General features: G+C 38.5%; 1 protein-coding gene across 6 annotated transcripts in view; it reads left to right on the top strand.

The window, feature by feature from the left end:
- Positions 1-16480, top strand: part of LDB3 (LIM domain binding 3) — a 114689-nt gene that overhangs the window by 56357 nt on the left and 41852 nt on the right. For 3 of the 6 annotated variants that reach the window (XM_077183329.1, XM_054637238.2, XM_054637240.2), the window contains exons 5-8: positions 5074-5096; positions 8446-8649; positions 13961-14130; positions 15069-15105. In XM_077183329.1, the coding sequence (XP_077039444.1) occupies positions 5074-5096; positions 8446-8649; positions 13961-14130; positions 15069-15105 (434 nt within the window). Of the gene's footprint in view, positions 1-306; positions 714-5073; positions 5097-8445; positions 8650-13960; positions 14131-15068; positions 15106-16480 lie in introns of all 6 variants that reach the window. The other 3 variants (XM_077183330.1, XM_077183328.1, XM_077183327.1) reach the window with 1 other exon arrangement.

Genomic DNA, 16480 nt, shown 5'->3' with positions numbered 1-16480 from the left:
AAGATAAAATTATTGCTGTGAGGTTGACTAGTAGCAAGTGCTCTCTTAATGTTAAGCTTTATTTGTTGATTTCAACTAAAACCTAGTAAAAAATGCCTGAGTTGGTTTTGCTTCCCTTATTTTGAAACAATGCATTTCTTTGTTGAAAATCTTCCCTGAAAGTTTGAATGCTTTGGCCCCAATCTGTTTATTGCTAGTTTATGACTATGTTTACAGCATTAATTGCAGATATGTTATTTTTGCATGTGTTCTATGATTGCTCTTTTCTTTTTTTTCTTTTCTTGGCTTGCATGTTTGCTACTACAGGAACCTGCTTGGGAAATCAATGGCAACAGAACAACCTTCAGCCCTCTAACTAACACGGCGACTGGGCCTGTGGGTAGTGTTTTAGCAACCAATGGAACCTTTTCAGGCTACCTCAACCAGCAAGAGATCAGCCTTTCAAATAGCTCTTCCTACCTAAAGACTACCACAGTTAGATCTTCCATGTCCTCTCAGTCTGTGACTCCTGACATTTCACCAGCCAAGAGCTCATTAGGTTCCAAAGCAAGCCCTGCTTTGGCTGGTGGCAGTAGCCCTGCTCAGCAGCTGAGCCCTGCAAGGCAGTATAACAACCCCATTGGCCTGTACTCAGCAGAGACCCTGAGGGAAATGGCTGAGATGCATAAATTGAGTCTCAACCGAAGGGCTTCGGAAGGTGGACTTCCTAGAGGGTAGGTAACATGGTAACATCTTTAATTATTTCAATAAGTAATGAACTTGCTGAGCAGTGAATGTAATGGTGCTTACCCTATTGTGCATTTGTCTAGCAGTCATTATTAAAGCCTGGATCAATAATTAAATTTTCCAGTAGCCCCAAAACATACCCACATTGCCATTACAAAATAATGGTTGGTGGTATGTGATGTGCAGCATGGATTGGCAATTGTCAGCAGAGCGTGCGGGGCAACATTAGGACTGAAGTAACTGTAATCATCTCAGGGTTGTGACACTCAGCAGTTTTAACTAATACATGGAGTCTCAAAGAACCAAGTACTGCTGTCAGACATCAGAGCAGCTGCTATAAACCACACCTGATCTTTGGTACTTTGCTAGAGAGAAATGGCTTTGACCAGCAAATCTGACATACACAGCTACTGAAGTGTCCTGCTGTAAATCCTGCCTTAATGCGTTGGCTTTCCTATGCAAAATGAGTCAGAACTGCAATATTTTGAATCCTCTGGTTTGAAGAATGTCTTGCATCTTTTAGCTTTAATGTTAACTTTGCTATAACAAGGAATGATCTCCAGATACTGCCCAGATAGTTTGATCCCATGCTGTCAAGGTTTTCCATATTCCTATATTGCAGGTCATCTGTTTTGTTAGTAGGTTTGTGAAGTGAGGATCTTGGACTGCAGTACATGAGAAAAAGCAGGGAGAAACAGGTTTTCCTAATTTTTTGCCTTCATGTATAAATCATCAAACAAATCTAATTTTTTACTTTATTTGTGGTTTGGGTTTTTTTTTTTTTTTAATGGAGACAAATTTCTTGTTAGGAATATGGGGAAAAGTGGTTTAGTGGTTTTTTGACACTAGGGACTTGGCTATATAGGGAAAACCAGAAAATTCCAACAGTTCACTCAAGGTCTGGTAGCAAATGCATATCTTCAAGTACTTTATATCTGTTTGCAGCAGCTCTTTGCAAAAATAAAACCAAGATGTTTTAAGTTGTAGAAAAGTAGAGATATTTCATCCAATTAAAAGAGCATATATTCCTGTTCTAAATGATTCAAGCAATTTTAGGTGATTCACTGCCACTCCCTTGAGCACTCAACATTAACAATCCTAATTAACTTATCTGAGAAAATTCTATCCTCCCTTCTCATACTTGATAATTAAGTAAAGCAACTGCCTTTAAAAAAAATCAGTTAGTAAGCAAGATCAGCAAAATAAACCTCAGAATACTTGTCTCTTAATTTACAGTTTCCTGAAGAACACCAATTCTTGTCTTATTTCAATATGCAGAGTTTCCCAGGTGTATATCTTATTGACTTTTTCTCCACTATGTTCATAATGTTCCTTAATACCTGCAGGGGTGAGGGTGAAGGAGCTGAATTTTGGATGGCTCAGCATTGTGACTGTTTTGTTATCAGAATTACAACACAGCTGCATCCATGACTCACCAAAGAAAGTGTGAGCCTTTCTATTCAGTTTGAATGAAATTTTAGGGAACTGCTATCTGCCTTTACCATCTTGAATACTGATGAACAAACAAAAAAAATAAAAAACTTTTATCCTGCCGTGCAGGAACATTCTGAAAAGATCAAAGAGTCCAGAAGCACTAAATAAATGTGTCTTATCTGGTAACTTCTCTGAGATTTAGAGAACTGTACATCTCTGTTGACATGCAGAGAAAATTCAGAGCTCAATAGTGCTATCATTCCCGCTCCCACTTGACTGTTATCCATGAAGTAAGAAGTATCTTGCCTCCTGCTCTGTGGAGAAAAACATGGAACCTTGGGACTTGGTGGCATCCATGATAATCTCAATCTCACAGTACATATATGGGAATAAGGAAGCACTGTGAGCACTGAATAATCAGCTCTGGTCTTTACTGGGAACATTCTTACCATGTAATACAACATGGTTGTGATATTGTGGTGCTCCAAAACAGAATTCATTGTGTTTTCACAAACATGCACTTAGCTGTATGGTAAAAGCTGCGAGAAAGTTCAAGCATGAGGAGTGATCTTAAGGTATGTTTCAGTTCTGTGCCCTTTTCACCAGATGATTTAAACTTAATTGTGTAAATTGCTGTTACAGGTTTAGCTAAACCCTTTGGAAAATCCTATCAAGAAGCTGAAATTAATTTTGAGATTACTTCCTTGATCTGTGAAGAATAACAAAGCATCTGTTTCTCTAATACACTTTACATTAAAGTTTTATCACTCTGACCCAAGGTGAAAAATAAGATAGCCTATTAGGAGTGTGGAACGTGATGTGCTGAAAGCTCTGGAGTGTATGAATAAATATGAACAGTGAGTCATAGTTTGTAACGTGCATCTTTTTCATTCCAGTGTAAGTTATTTTTCACACTGTAGGTCAAGGGCAGTAAATACCTGTCCCACAAGTACGTGCCAGGTGGCTTGGGTTACTGGCCTCTTACTGAGTGACCTCTGTGAGCAGCAAGTTGGGTGTTCCAGACATGTCCCTATATAGAGTCAAACTAAAATTATGTGTGGCTCTGAACTGGGAGGAATTTTCTCATCACATCCTAAACATAAGGAGAAGCAAAGCTTTACTGTTTTTGAAGGGAGCCATAGCAGTCTCTTCACGTCTCAGAAATCGTTACTGAGACATGACTACTGAGCTGTTCTTAGTGTGTGCACATAATGTTTCTTTTCTTTGGACATACTTTTCTATTCCTTCAATTAAGGTGTATTTTAGGGGTTTGGTAGTTCTGCCTTGAAAATGCTATTTTATATGTATGGTAGATGCATGGATGAGTCAGAAAATGATACCATTACACTTGTTTCATTGTAAATGAGTGCCCAGCTGTCTTGCATACACCTAAAATGGATATAGGATCACTGATGTGCTTACAGGCTGCAGCTTGTTCCTAATATATCTCTAACAGTTCCTGTAAGAACATTTGGCTTAATGTAGGGTTTATAAACGTAGAAGAATATTTTCAAATCTGAGAGTCTGACCAGTAGCTGCAGAGGGTGATCTGTGATTGCTTTACCATGGAAATGCAAAAGTGCAAAGCCTTTACTGCAGCTTTGGCTCATTAGAGTGCTTTTGATCATGAAAAGTGCTGTTTGATGAGCCAAGGCAAAAGGATTATAGGTAGGATATCAAAGGTTCTGCAAGGAAAAAGCAGGAGGGGCCAAATCCACCTGGAATGTCACTCTTTAACAGTGTAGCTTTGCTGTCCAGTATTTTCTATCAGTCCCAGACACAGAAATGTCACAGCAGCAAGTTGGAGTCCTCAGTGCTCAGTTCTGTCAACAGCATTCCATACAGCCAAGTAAAAAGAAAGTTGATTAACTGACGGTGGATCTCTTCCTCTTTATTTTGCACAAAATAGGATTAATTATTCTTCAACCAAGAAAAGAGCACAATGTGGGTATTCTAAGCTTTGGGGGGAAAAAAGTTAAAATAAATATCACAGCCCATTACTGCTATTTGTGCAACCACCACAGAGAGTTATTGGGAAGAGCACTGTAGTTCAGACTGAGCACACTCTGTTCTGCACTCCCAGCTTTATCCTGTGTTACAGTGCTTTGGAATTATTGTGCAAGCACCATCACTGGTTTATGCAGAGATACAGGAATGGAGTGTGATACCTTTTTTTCATACTGTATGGAACCAGTTATAAAATATACTGATATGGATATCCAAAAAGCCATATAGCAAGCGTGGCTTGCTTTGTTTCATGTGGAATAAATTAGGAATGACTATTCCAAAATTAAATGGCTTACACACCTCTTGGCATAATGTAGGTGCAGTCCTATCTAGGCAAATGCTTTGTTATATACAAAGGCATTTTCCTTAGTTTTAGCTTTAAAACATTTACCAATATATTCTTTGGATCTTCTCCAGCATGTAAAAGATTTAAAAGTCAGTCTTTCAAAACCAGCTCTGAGGGTGGCCTGAGAACAGACTTTATCCCTGAATATTCAGTATCTAAGAGAAAAATATATCTCTACCACTCATGTGCTATTTTCAGATGAGAATATACTCTGAAAATTCTCCATTTTTCCCTCTGCTCCCTCCTCCTTTCACTTTGGCAGTAGTACTTTTAAGGATGCACAGCAATAAGATCATGTTCAACAGTCAGCCAAAATGCCATGGTACCCTACTAAGTCCTGGTGGATCAACTATAATCCCTGCATTTTTTCCTTTCTTAATCATGGTAGGGTTTTTAGGCATACATTTACTTTTTATTCTTTTTATTCTTATTTGTAGATGGTCTGAGAAAAGCTGTAGCAATCTTTTGTAAATATCTTTTACCCTTTGCACTTTACGAACTATTGACTTTTTTCTGTGTGGTTGGTTTTGATGTTGTTTGTTCTCTTTCTCTTCTTCTAGGTCATAACCAACACCGCTGCCAAGTTAGTATCACCTCTGTGTAGTGCCAGATATTTGTGTGATGCTGTGTGTGTGAAGATGTGTTTTCTGGGGTAGCATGATCCCCTGTGTTCCTGCTGTGTCTGCTTGCAAGTGCAAGTATTTTTTTAAACATCTGCTTGGTGTGGCAGGCGCCCTGCGCTGCCCCTGCTGTCCAGCAGTGCTCCCGCTTGGCATTTCTTGGTGATGCTCTAATGCTATGATAGAGCTGCCATCTGAGCCTGCCCAGTTCTAAAAGCTTTCAGGTGATTGTGCTTCTACAGGCAGGTTTAAGTTCTCTTGAATCTTTAAGTCATCTTCATGCCCTCAGAGTTTGGAGAGCATTATCTGAGCCTTTTTTGGTGTGTTATTAGTAAAGTACTTTTAGCTTCAGTGTTAAATTAATTTCTAAAGTCTGATAAAATTCAAATTTAGATTGGAGTAAGATACTGATATGGGAAAAAAATCTATGAAGTGATTTACCTTGATAAATCTATTGTCCAAAAAAGAAATAACTATTGACTTGAAAATGTGATTGATCTGCTTTATTTAGGAGACTTCAGAGAGTCCTCAGTTTTGACCTTTGACCCTGGTCAGAGGATTGTCTCTAAACTCTTGCTTTTTGCCTCTGACCTGTTGTCGATAAATTGCTGGAGACTGGGTCAAACTGAGTATAAAATAAATAGTTCTAATAGTTAAGTGTCAAATTTAAACTGACAGTACAAAGTTAGGAGTAGTAGAATACATAAAGTTGAAATAATATTTAATGCATATAATTTACATTGATCTTGCATTATCTGTTGATTTCGGTGAAGTGTGGGTGTGATGGTGTAAGTCCTTTGGAGTGAAAAATCCTAGCCAGTTCACATTAATAATTATTCTGACAGGATTGTCTTAGAAAGCAGAAGTCACTTTATGGGGGTATTTGTAATCTTACTTGCTTTGGGATTTATTTTTCCTGATTCTTTTGTAACTTAGGAGAAAGATCCCATTCATTTTGCAGAGGTGCTGTCTCTGCAGCCTTACCTCTGCCACTTTGTCCCAGAGCCCAGAACTCCTTACAAGCACTAATATCTTCTATTTTATCCCAGAATTAGAAAAAGAACTCAGCAGTTGGCAATCTGTACTTTTTTCTGTTATTTTTATTGGAATCCTGTTAACTTCAGTGGAAGTTTTGCCTTGGTGTATGTAATGTGACTAACACCTCTTGAAAGACATCACTAAAATTGCTTAAAGACCCCAAGTGAAAGCCCAAATGACTCCTGTTGCTACCATGAGGGAAGTTTAGGCTGTTCTGACATTAGTAGCTTTGATTTCTGTAACTGACTGTGGAAACAAATTGCTTAGAACATTATTCTCTAAAGGTGGCATATTTAACCTCTGTCCTTTCCTTTGCACAGTTTTCTCAGATCTTGGGTTTAGAATCTCTTTAGTACTTCCAACACTGTGAAAGAAAGAGAACACTAAATTCAAGATCTTGAGGACCTGTGTATTTGTAATTATCATGTGATTGTTTAGGGTATTACACAGAAAAGAGATACTGTTGAAGTCAGGCATGTGCATGCTGAGTACAGCAACCTGCATGTCTCAGCCCATCACCCCTCCAGAGATGATGTAAATTGTAATTATAGAATTGTCAGAGTTGATGAATAGTTAAGGGAGATGTGTTTTAAATGTGAGAATGTCTTGGTAAAAAGATAATTTTCACTTTTTTTGAATGCATAATGCCACTTCCCAGTTCCCTCTCTTAAGATGTTGGCATGTGCAAGTGAAGGCTGTGGCTGTAATGCAGCATGTGCTCCTGTGTGTCTCTGGTCCTTGTGCATGTGGCTGTCAATGTTCTATCAAGGATTTGCAATGATATGTGACTGTATCTCTCTCTGTCCATCCTCAGTCAGGGCATCCCACCAAACAAAAGGCTGAAAACAAAGTGGAATCCCCTATCACCTGTAATAGTCTCCAGATAATTAAGTCAGATGGCTGCCAGCCTTACTTGAGTTTACCTTTTTCATCATGCTAGGTTGGTTTTAACTCTCACTCTCTGGGGCTACCCATGGTAAACAGGCACACTGTTGTGTGTGTAAAGAGAAAAACAATATTAGCCAATAAACTTACAATCTAATGTCTTAAACTGAAAAGGAAAATTGTTCCAATCAAATGGAATTAAATTCTTCAGCATTTCTTCTGCAGGGAGAGAAATATCTATTTCCAGCTTTGGGTTCAGTTCTGAATGAAACATTTATGAAATATCTGTTATTTCACAAAGGATGGAGTTCTCAGTTTTGTCCAGTTTGGTGAGTATATGGAATCTCTCCTGCTGGTATCCCCCTGCTGCTGGCAGGACAGGAACTGCAGACCAGAGATTCACCTGATCTCCCACAGGTTGAAGAGCAGCCACCATAGTGGCTGACATTGTTCATTGGAACTCTGGGCAGTGCTCAGTCCTAGCTCTAGGACTAGAACTATGCACAGCCCAACCCTACAAGAAAACCAGCTGCTCTTTGGCTGCAGTCTGACATCAAACTAATTCTGGTGTCATGGAAGCTTCAGTTAGCTTGCTTTAGGGGCTCAGTCTGTCAAATATAAAATCTTTCCTTGTAAATGGAGTCACTGGAAACAAAGGCAGCAGCTCTTCCAACTGTACTTGATCCTTTGGTTGCAATGTTGCATATTTTGATCTGGGACTGAGCATTTATCATGCTATAGCAGCACTTCAGGCTGGTGTACAGAGATCTTGGGAAGATTTAGTCTCTGTAAGGAAAGCCTTGAAGATTAAAAGGCACAAGTACTACATTTCACTGTGATTAATAACACAGACAGAAAGTACTGAAACATTCTAAATAATAGAGAACCTGATATCTCTTCACTTCCCTGTACTTTCTAGACCTTTATAAGACCCTTCTGAAAACACAAACAGATGACAAAAAAAGTGGGAATTCTCTGCACTTTGCATGTACGTCCCATGGGCATGCATATATGTGCATATATACAAACATGTGCATGTTTGTATACACTTAAATGTATATATGCATATAACAACAGAATTTTAGTATATGTAGGTATCACACAAAGACTTACTGATTTTTGTGGTAATTTAATACAGTGACAGCTATTTCACCTTTTTTTCCTTTTTATACATCGTAAGCCAACCCAAAAATTACATCCATTAGCACAGCCATCTTTTTGCTTGGTACTTACATTGTCTGTGCTTCCCTGATGAGAAGCTTTGGTGAGATGCCATGAACAGACATGCACACTCCTCTCTTGGTGGTGCTTCTCTCACTTAACTTCACGCCTCTCTCCTTTCTTCCCCTCCCTTCCTTCCCCATGGAACCTCACTCTTGCATAACCCAGCACGGACTTCACGGAGCGTTTCAACCCCAATGTCCTGAAGGACTCTGCCCTGTCTACCCACAAACCCATTGAGGTGAAGGGCCTTGGCGGCAAGGCTACCATAATTCACGCGCAGTATAACACCCCGATCAGCATGTATTCCCAGGATGCTATCATGGATGCAATTGCAGGCCAGGCACAAGCCCAGGGTGGAGAATTTGCTGGGTAAGGTTATTTCCTTCTGTGGTATGCTCTTTCTCTGCATGGTACTTGTAACATCCCTACCTGCATGACACATTTGCTCTTACTGGACTCTTTCTTTTTTCCTGGGGTATATTACACAAATGTGTATCAATCCTAGACAGTGTCCAAAAGCACTTCCATGTTTTGAATTTAAAAGGATGGATCACTTGAAAATCATAGCATGGTTTGTTGTTGTATGGGACCTTAAAGTTCCAAACCCCTACCATGGTCAGGGGTACGTTAATTTAACCTAGTTTTTTGGTATTCCTCCTAGAACTGCTAAACCCCACAAAAATACATCTAATGCTCTGTATATGATATTTGATGGCTTTTCATTCCTGACAACCATGATTTATAATAGTCACTATTGTATGCATAGCTCAGAAAGGACAGAAAAAGGAGAGTGGAATTTTTATTGAGATGTGAAGAATGCAAAATATTTATTTAGCACTGGCTACTGTTTTATTCTTCAGAATGGAATGTTTTGTTGTATTTTCCCTATCCCCAGTTTACATACAGTACATGTGTTTTACACAGATCCTTTGGACTATCCAAAAATCCCCTGATCTTTAATAACTTTGCTTTTCCAATGCATGTTTCTGGTAATCTTACCTGATTAACTTATCCAGAGTTGTAATAACTTCACTGAAATTACATATGCTATGAATGTAGCCAGGTTTCTCCTACCGGGTGCACTTCTGCCCAAAATAGAAATTGCCTTCCTTTGATATGACACCAAAATACAGGTATAGCAACCCACTTCAACGTAGTTTCTTTTCCATGTGTTAGCTGCAGGCTTATTCAAAATGAGGATGGTTTATGTATTTGCTTGTGCTCCCTTTTGCTGGCCACTTTTCTCTCTTTTGTATAATTATTTTTCTTTTCTGTTAACTTTTTGCACCAATATTGTTGTTTATCACAGCTCTCCCTCATGATGGATCACAAGCAATACTTTTAGCTGGCTTTGGCCATGACTCAGTGAATCTCCACAGGTGTTGAGTAGATTCATATTTCCAATTACTGAAGGACAAAGAAGTTTTTTTGTGTTCTCTATGAGAGTTCATATCCTTCGTAGGCATGGATTATAGGAGACATTTTATGATACATTGGCACTTTCTATTACATGCTGTAGCATTATATGATGCAAATAGTAATGTTTTAAAAAATTACCTATTTAAATGATCAGAGGATTATAAAGTTAATGCTGCGTATGTGGATCCTTTTCATTTTATAAGTTACTTTTAGTTTCCTCTGTGATATTCTGAAGTTTAATTTGCAGTGGAAACCATAATGTTCTTTAGCTTGCTTAGTCAATCAAGTCTAAGTTAAGATTATGCTTAATGAGGAAGTATTTGTATAAGGTGTTTTTAATATAAAAGCAGACCAAATTGTGTGCTGATTCATTTTGTCTCAGTTATCAGCCTATAATTTGGTCTTGGTTCTTAATTAGTAGCCTTAGTCCTTTTCATTTGTCCACAAGTGTCTGTAGGGTGATAAGCACACTCAGACTGCACATCTGAAGGGCAGACAGCAGCTGGAAACAGTTTACTTATTTTATTAGTGATGAAGGACAGACAGGCTTAAGATAGGAACTCATTTTCTAGTTTGACCGTTTGAAATCAGTGATGTATCTTCATGAAATCAGAGTCAGACTCTTGTCACTTAGAAATAAGCCACACTTACTGGATCACCATGGAAAACATAAAGGGAAGGACAGAATTATTGATACTCAGACTCCATGCTGAAACCTAAAGGCAGAAAATTTCAAAAGCCCTGACTTTATATATTTTTCTTCTCTTTGTTTTTCTGTTTTAATTGATCTTGCTAAACCAAGAACCAGGAGCTATGTGGCTGCAGTAAAACCCTGTGGACAGTACGTTTTGAGTACATTTCTGTCAAACCACTTCTAAATTCCATTATGCAGTTTTAGCCAAATTCACAAGCTGTAGAAAGACATATATCCAGCACTTTTATTGGGAGTAAGATCTGAAAGTTGAAGAATCAATAATATGACTATACAAACTAAGGTTTTATGTGATCTCTGCAATAAGTCAACTTGGCTGGCTATTTACCAGTCTACGTGAACTTTTGTTTGTTGGGTTGTGGGGTTTTTACCTCTTAGGGCTTTTTTTAAACTAGCTGGAATCAGTCTAATACCTGATGTCACAATATTTTGTTGTATGTCTACAGCAGGGGTAGAACACTGCAGTGTTCCTAAGTTTTTACTTAATATCTACTGAAATTAAATCTGCATAATGACTCCAGGGAGTGAATCACATAGTAAACCATAGTTTATAATGAACTCCAAAAAATAAAATTCCTCCATCGCTACTTATTCAGAGAAGTTTGACTGTCTTTAAAGGTTTTTTTAATGTAAAAATATGTGAGTTAAATGATGATAAGAAAAAGGAAAATTATTTTTATTGACTCCTACTAGAATACCTTAGGCTCTAGATTAAAAACCTCCAACAGTTCTAACCCATTTGGGAAGAGGTTTTTTTTTTCAGTGGCATTAATTTAAAGTAATATGCTTAAAGATGCATGATATTTCTGCACATCCACACCCAGATGGAAAGAAATTAAATTACAAAGAGGTATAACAGAGGTATTAACATGGTTATGTGCATCTTTAGGCTGTCTGTAAGAATCAACTGTCACATTTAGGTTTATGAAATGCTCATAATCAGCGATGCGCTCTATTTTACACTTCCATGCTGAGAGGCTTATAAGTCCTAGTTATTCATCCACAATATAATTATGTTTTTAAAAAGAAAAAGGCCTGCTGAATTAAAGACAGAGTTGGAAATACTCCAATGTATTGCATTAATTTAGTTCAATTTATATGAGCATGTTTCACTCTGCTGGGGAGGTTAATTCACCAGGCTCCATTTCCTGCCTTAATCATCTACCATAAGGATATTAATATGTCATATTAATGCCACACATTGCTACTGTGAAATTTGTGGTCCAGCTTCCAGCTCTATTTTTTTAACAATGCTTGAGTTAATGGCATATCTGTACATAAACCTTTGAACTGCCTTTTTGTACATAGGTCATAATATAAGAAGAAAGCATTTGAGCTAGAGGATATAAACAGAGGAATTTGAACTGTCTGTGGCTGGCACACCACTGCTGCCACAGTGGTCCGTGGTTGAAATCAGCAGCACTGTCTATCCAGTAGTTTATTATCCACCCTAGAACTGTGTTCAGCTGGGAAATTTGCTGTCCCATACAGCAGGTTTTTAAGCTTCTGCAAGATTACACAGTGTGGGGATATGAAGTTAACTGTTGGCCCACATCAGGCAGTCACTTCTGGTATTCATACAGGGCAGGTTCTGGGTGCGAAGCACCCTGAAGTGCCTTGGGGACTTGAAAACAGGGTCACCTTTTGGGGAACATTGCTGTGACAGAACTTTCAGCATAGCCAAGTGTCAGAAGCAGCAGCAGAACAGTCCTGAGGATGTTGCTGTGACTTACTGTTGGTATTAGAGAGAATCTCTTTGCCATGCGAAGACTATTCCTGCAAAAGGTGGGAGAAGGCAGAACTCACTGCTATGCTTTCCTGCCTGCCTCAGCAAACCCTTCAGCTATGTGTGATGGGCCACAAGAGGAGAACTACTGTTCTCTCTCCCCTCTTCCACCTAAAGAAGGCTGTGGCACCACTTTGTCCATTGCTGCACGCAGCAGCAGCGCTAATGGAAGTCACTGATGGCAGAGCCTCCCCAAAATAAACAAGTCTGTATTCTGCCTTCTGTACCTGCGAGTGTTTGGATAGTGTAAGGATTGTGGTCTAGGAAACACAAGCTAAAAAAGGAGCTCGAAAATGTTTCTTCCTCCTACAGGCCATCTTTCACGCTGAGGAACTTTTTTACATAACTTGTATGTTTTGTAGCAGAGCTTAAACTGAAGAGTCAAGTTTTTCTCTAAATTCTAAACCTAAGCTGTGTTCCACCCCACTGGTGTGTAGAAACGCACAAAAAAACTTAACTGGGATTTGTACTTTGATGGCTCCTCAGGAAAGTGAGAAGTTTGCATATATGGGGGTTATAAATACATGGTATTGTGTGTAAATCCATCAAACCAGTGTTTATTACCCAGTGCTGAAGAAGAGGAGTGTGTCAGCTGGGAAGTACTGAGATTTAAAGCACTACCTGGTAACATTTGCATCCCATGTCAGACATCCTGGCTTTTCATGAGTCCTCTCAGGCTTTCAAATCACAGACCCAGATTCTCTGTAGATTTTCTCTGCAAAGTGATAGCATTAACTTTGAGCCTGAACCAAGGAAGCAACTGTTGGACCAAATGGCCCTTAACTTTAAACAGAACTGTTTCTCAGTTTTCATGAAGTTGATCTTGCTGCTTGCAAAGCTCTTTATGGAATAGCATAAAGCTGTTACAATAAATCACTTGCTTCAGAAATAGACCTTGTATTTAGAGCAGTCATGGAGCCAAGTTGCTCCAAGCACACATCATTCCCTCAGTGTATATTTCTGCAGCTCTGTTAATAGTTAATTTTAATTCTGCTATGCAGAAGTTATTTTCACCGGGGAAAAAATACCACCAAAACCTATTGAGTTACTATGCCTGTTTCTAGCCCGCATCATAAATCAAAGCGAGGTTACCTCACTTGTGCTACAGACCTGTGTAGCTTTGATTTTAGGTGTGCACAACTGGATATATCACTTTGCAAGATGATTAAGCATGTTGTAAGATCCTGAGATCCGTTCTGTCATTAAAGATTTCAGATACTACTTATATATGCAAGTCTTGAGGGCAAGTCTAGACTTCCTGTGCTTCACATGTTTAGTAGACAATGAATCCAGACTATGGCAGATGGAAATTTAAATCAGTTTGAAAAAGAATCATCTCTAGAAAAAGCTATAAAAGTCTACCTCATTATTTTTATACTGAAATATGGGTTTATTTCTAATTGCAACCTTAAGGTACACTGGCCCAGCACTATAATTTAAAGAAAACATAAAACAGTACCAACGTGAAGTTGTTTTTATAAGAAATAATATGTAACAAGAATGGTCAGAGAAATAAATGGTTTTGCCTGGCCTACTCTCCACATATTATTCTTACCACTGCACACTTGTGTACCTGCATTGGCTGAGGAATCGTGAACAGGTATTTCCAAACAGATTTGAAAGATAACAGGCCCTTTCAGAGACAGAATGAGCCATAACATAAAATTGATCTATGCATTTTTTTAAGAAGTGATAGTTTCAAAGCCATGTAGGGGATGGCTTGGTGAGATACTGCTTCCAACATTTCCCTTTCTGGATTGCAGTGCCCTCCCTATAAAGGATCCTCATGTAGACAGTGCCTCTCCAGTGTATCAGGCTGTGCTTAAAACCCAGAACAAGCCTGAGGATGACAGTGAGGACTGGAGCCGTCGCTCTGCTAACCTGCAGTCCAAGTCCTTTCGTATCCTTGCCCAGATGACTGGAACCGAGTACAGTAAGTTGAATAACAAAACATCCCCCTCATCCTGATTTTAGATTCATGTCTTTCCTCACTGCCCTGGTATTGGCCACTGATACTCAGGGAACACTATTTTCCAGGCTCAAGATCCTGCATGTAACTTGAGGGAACTCAGAAATCATAATGAACAATCTCATCTTATGCTTTATGAAGAAAATTCTTTCGCCAGGGGCCTCAGCATAAAAGTATAACAGATTGTACAGTAAACGAGCATTTGAGGCCCCACAGTTATTCCTACTTAGAAATCAAGTCTCTGCAGTGTAATCTTTGGGTTTCCTGCAGCCTAGACATACAGAGCTGTCCCTTCTTTAGACAAAAATGGTAAACATGTCGACTGTTTTCTGTAACAGTCTTTTAGAGAAGTGACTTCTGGAAGTCAAAAAAAAAAATGAATCACCATTTGTATGGAATCTATGTCTCTATCAGCCCTGTTATCTAAACCTAGATCTGATTTGAGTATTACAGAGCTTTAACCTTGTTGCCTTTGGAAATGGTTTTGTGGCTACCTGGTACTAAGCTCACAGGTGGTTCCTGTTGTAGAGAGAAGGAAGGTCAGGGCCTTTTCCCACATCAGGAGGAAATATTTAGCATTCCCTTCCCCCATTAATGTGCTGCTGCTGTCTCTCCTGCTTTGTACAAAACAGCAGGACCTCTCTGTAGAATCATTGCCTACAGCTGTGAAACATTGCTAATAATGAATGGGAAAGTAGTTGTAATAGCTACCTTCCTCCTAACATCCTCCTTCCTGTCCCTAGGGAACTGCTATCTTCATGATGTTCTTACAAATTCCACTACTGCAAAGTCAGCGTGAATGCACCTTTAGATAGTCTTTTTATAAGTTTCTACAGAATTTTAAATACTATAAAGCCGATTCCTTTCTTTCCGTTTTTTAACTGAAGCATTTTTTCCTGCAGTGCAAGATCCAGATGAAGAAGCCCTGAGGAGGTCAAGGTAGGCAAGTCCCTGTGAAAAATACAGCTTTCTCCTTCCTGATAACCCAATAATGTTTTAAAATGGCATTAATTTTAACTTCCTTTATTATATTTTTGTCCTAAAATATTCTAACACATTTACTTAAAAATCACTAAAATTAAAATGCTGTCATTGAGAGGCATTTGAATGAGAAAGATAACAAATCAGCATGTTTTTAGGAAAAACAGTGTAAAATTGCTGAAGTGTATGTTCAAATCTGAAAGCTCTCTGCTTATGCAACTTTCCTGTACTTTACTGGGTGTGTGAATGTGATGAGTTCTAAGGCCTGTGTAACCACTTGAATGTGGATAAAAATATGTAATGTTGTGATAGCACTGAAATCTGTGAGCAATTTATTTGGATGACCCTCTGATTGACATTTGATTCTCCTTAAATGATATAGTAAAGGAGTTGTTTCCATTCATACCTATAATCATTGGTTTATGTTTTGTTTGGAATATATATGACCTAAATTTGTAGAATATGGAAGCACAGGACTGCTTTTGCTAATGGATAAATGTATTTGTTTCGTATGATGTATCAAAAACACTGAAAAAGAGGATATGTTCAGAGATATAATATGGAATTAAAGATTTATCATCATCCTGCATAGCCAGGAAATAGATGTATTAAATATTATTATGTTGAGCTTAAAAACTGCCATTGAATCAGAAGCATTCTGCATGCAATCCTTAGTTTCTGCTTGCATACTTCAAATCCCTGTTTCACTTTAGGTGCTCTAAGCCACTGGGTGGGTTTGTGATGTGTTTGGTACTCAATCCACCTCTTCTTTTTCTATTTTATATTTTACTGCCCTGTGGGTTCTTTAAAGGTTCTGAGCTTTTGATCACAGTGCAGGTTACTAATGTTGAGTCAGTGAAAAAGAATCTGCTGTCTTCCCTGTGAGAATACAAGAGTGCTTTCAGTTGGTGTTTGCTGTAAGCCCTCCACTGCAGTTCACCCAAGTTCATGGCTGGGTGCCTGAACATCAGGCTTGACATTATAGCCCTCAGGGATTTATTTCTTCCCTCAAATATGCGAGCCAAATTCTCATTACATGTATTGTGCATTATCTGTTTTGATGTAATAGCACACGTCCAAATCCTTATTATGATGGGATTTAAAGCATTGTGCTGAACTTAACATTGCCCCATTCATATCTGAGAGTAATATGTGGTTTTAAAGAAATAATCTTTCTAGGTTTAATCTGTGGCTTTGGAAAATAGAAAATAGTGGAAACTTTACATGGTATGAGATATGTTGACAATAATTACCTGATAACACATCAACACATGTAAATTGCACATTCTATCCAGTGTAATTCCAAGTACATGAGTACATCCACTATGGTTTG

The sequence above is a fragment of the Agelaius phoeniceus genome, chromosome 9, assembly GCF_051311805.1.
Source record: "Agelaius phoeniceus isolate bAgePho1 chromosome 9, bAgePho1.hap1, whole genome shotgun sequence".
Classification (NCBI taxonomy): Eukaryota; Metazoa; Chordata; class Aves; order Passeriformes; family Icteridae; genus Agelaius; species Agelaius phoeniceus.
Note: the sequence above shows the minus strand (reverse complement) of the source record. Positions and strands in the feature narration are given on the sequence as shown.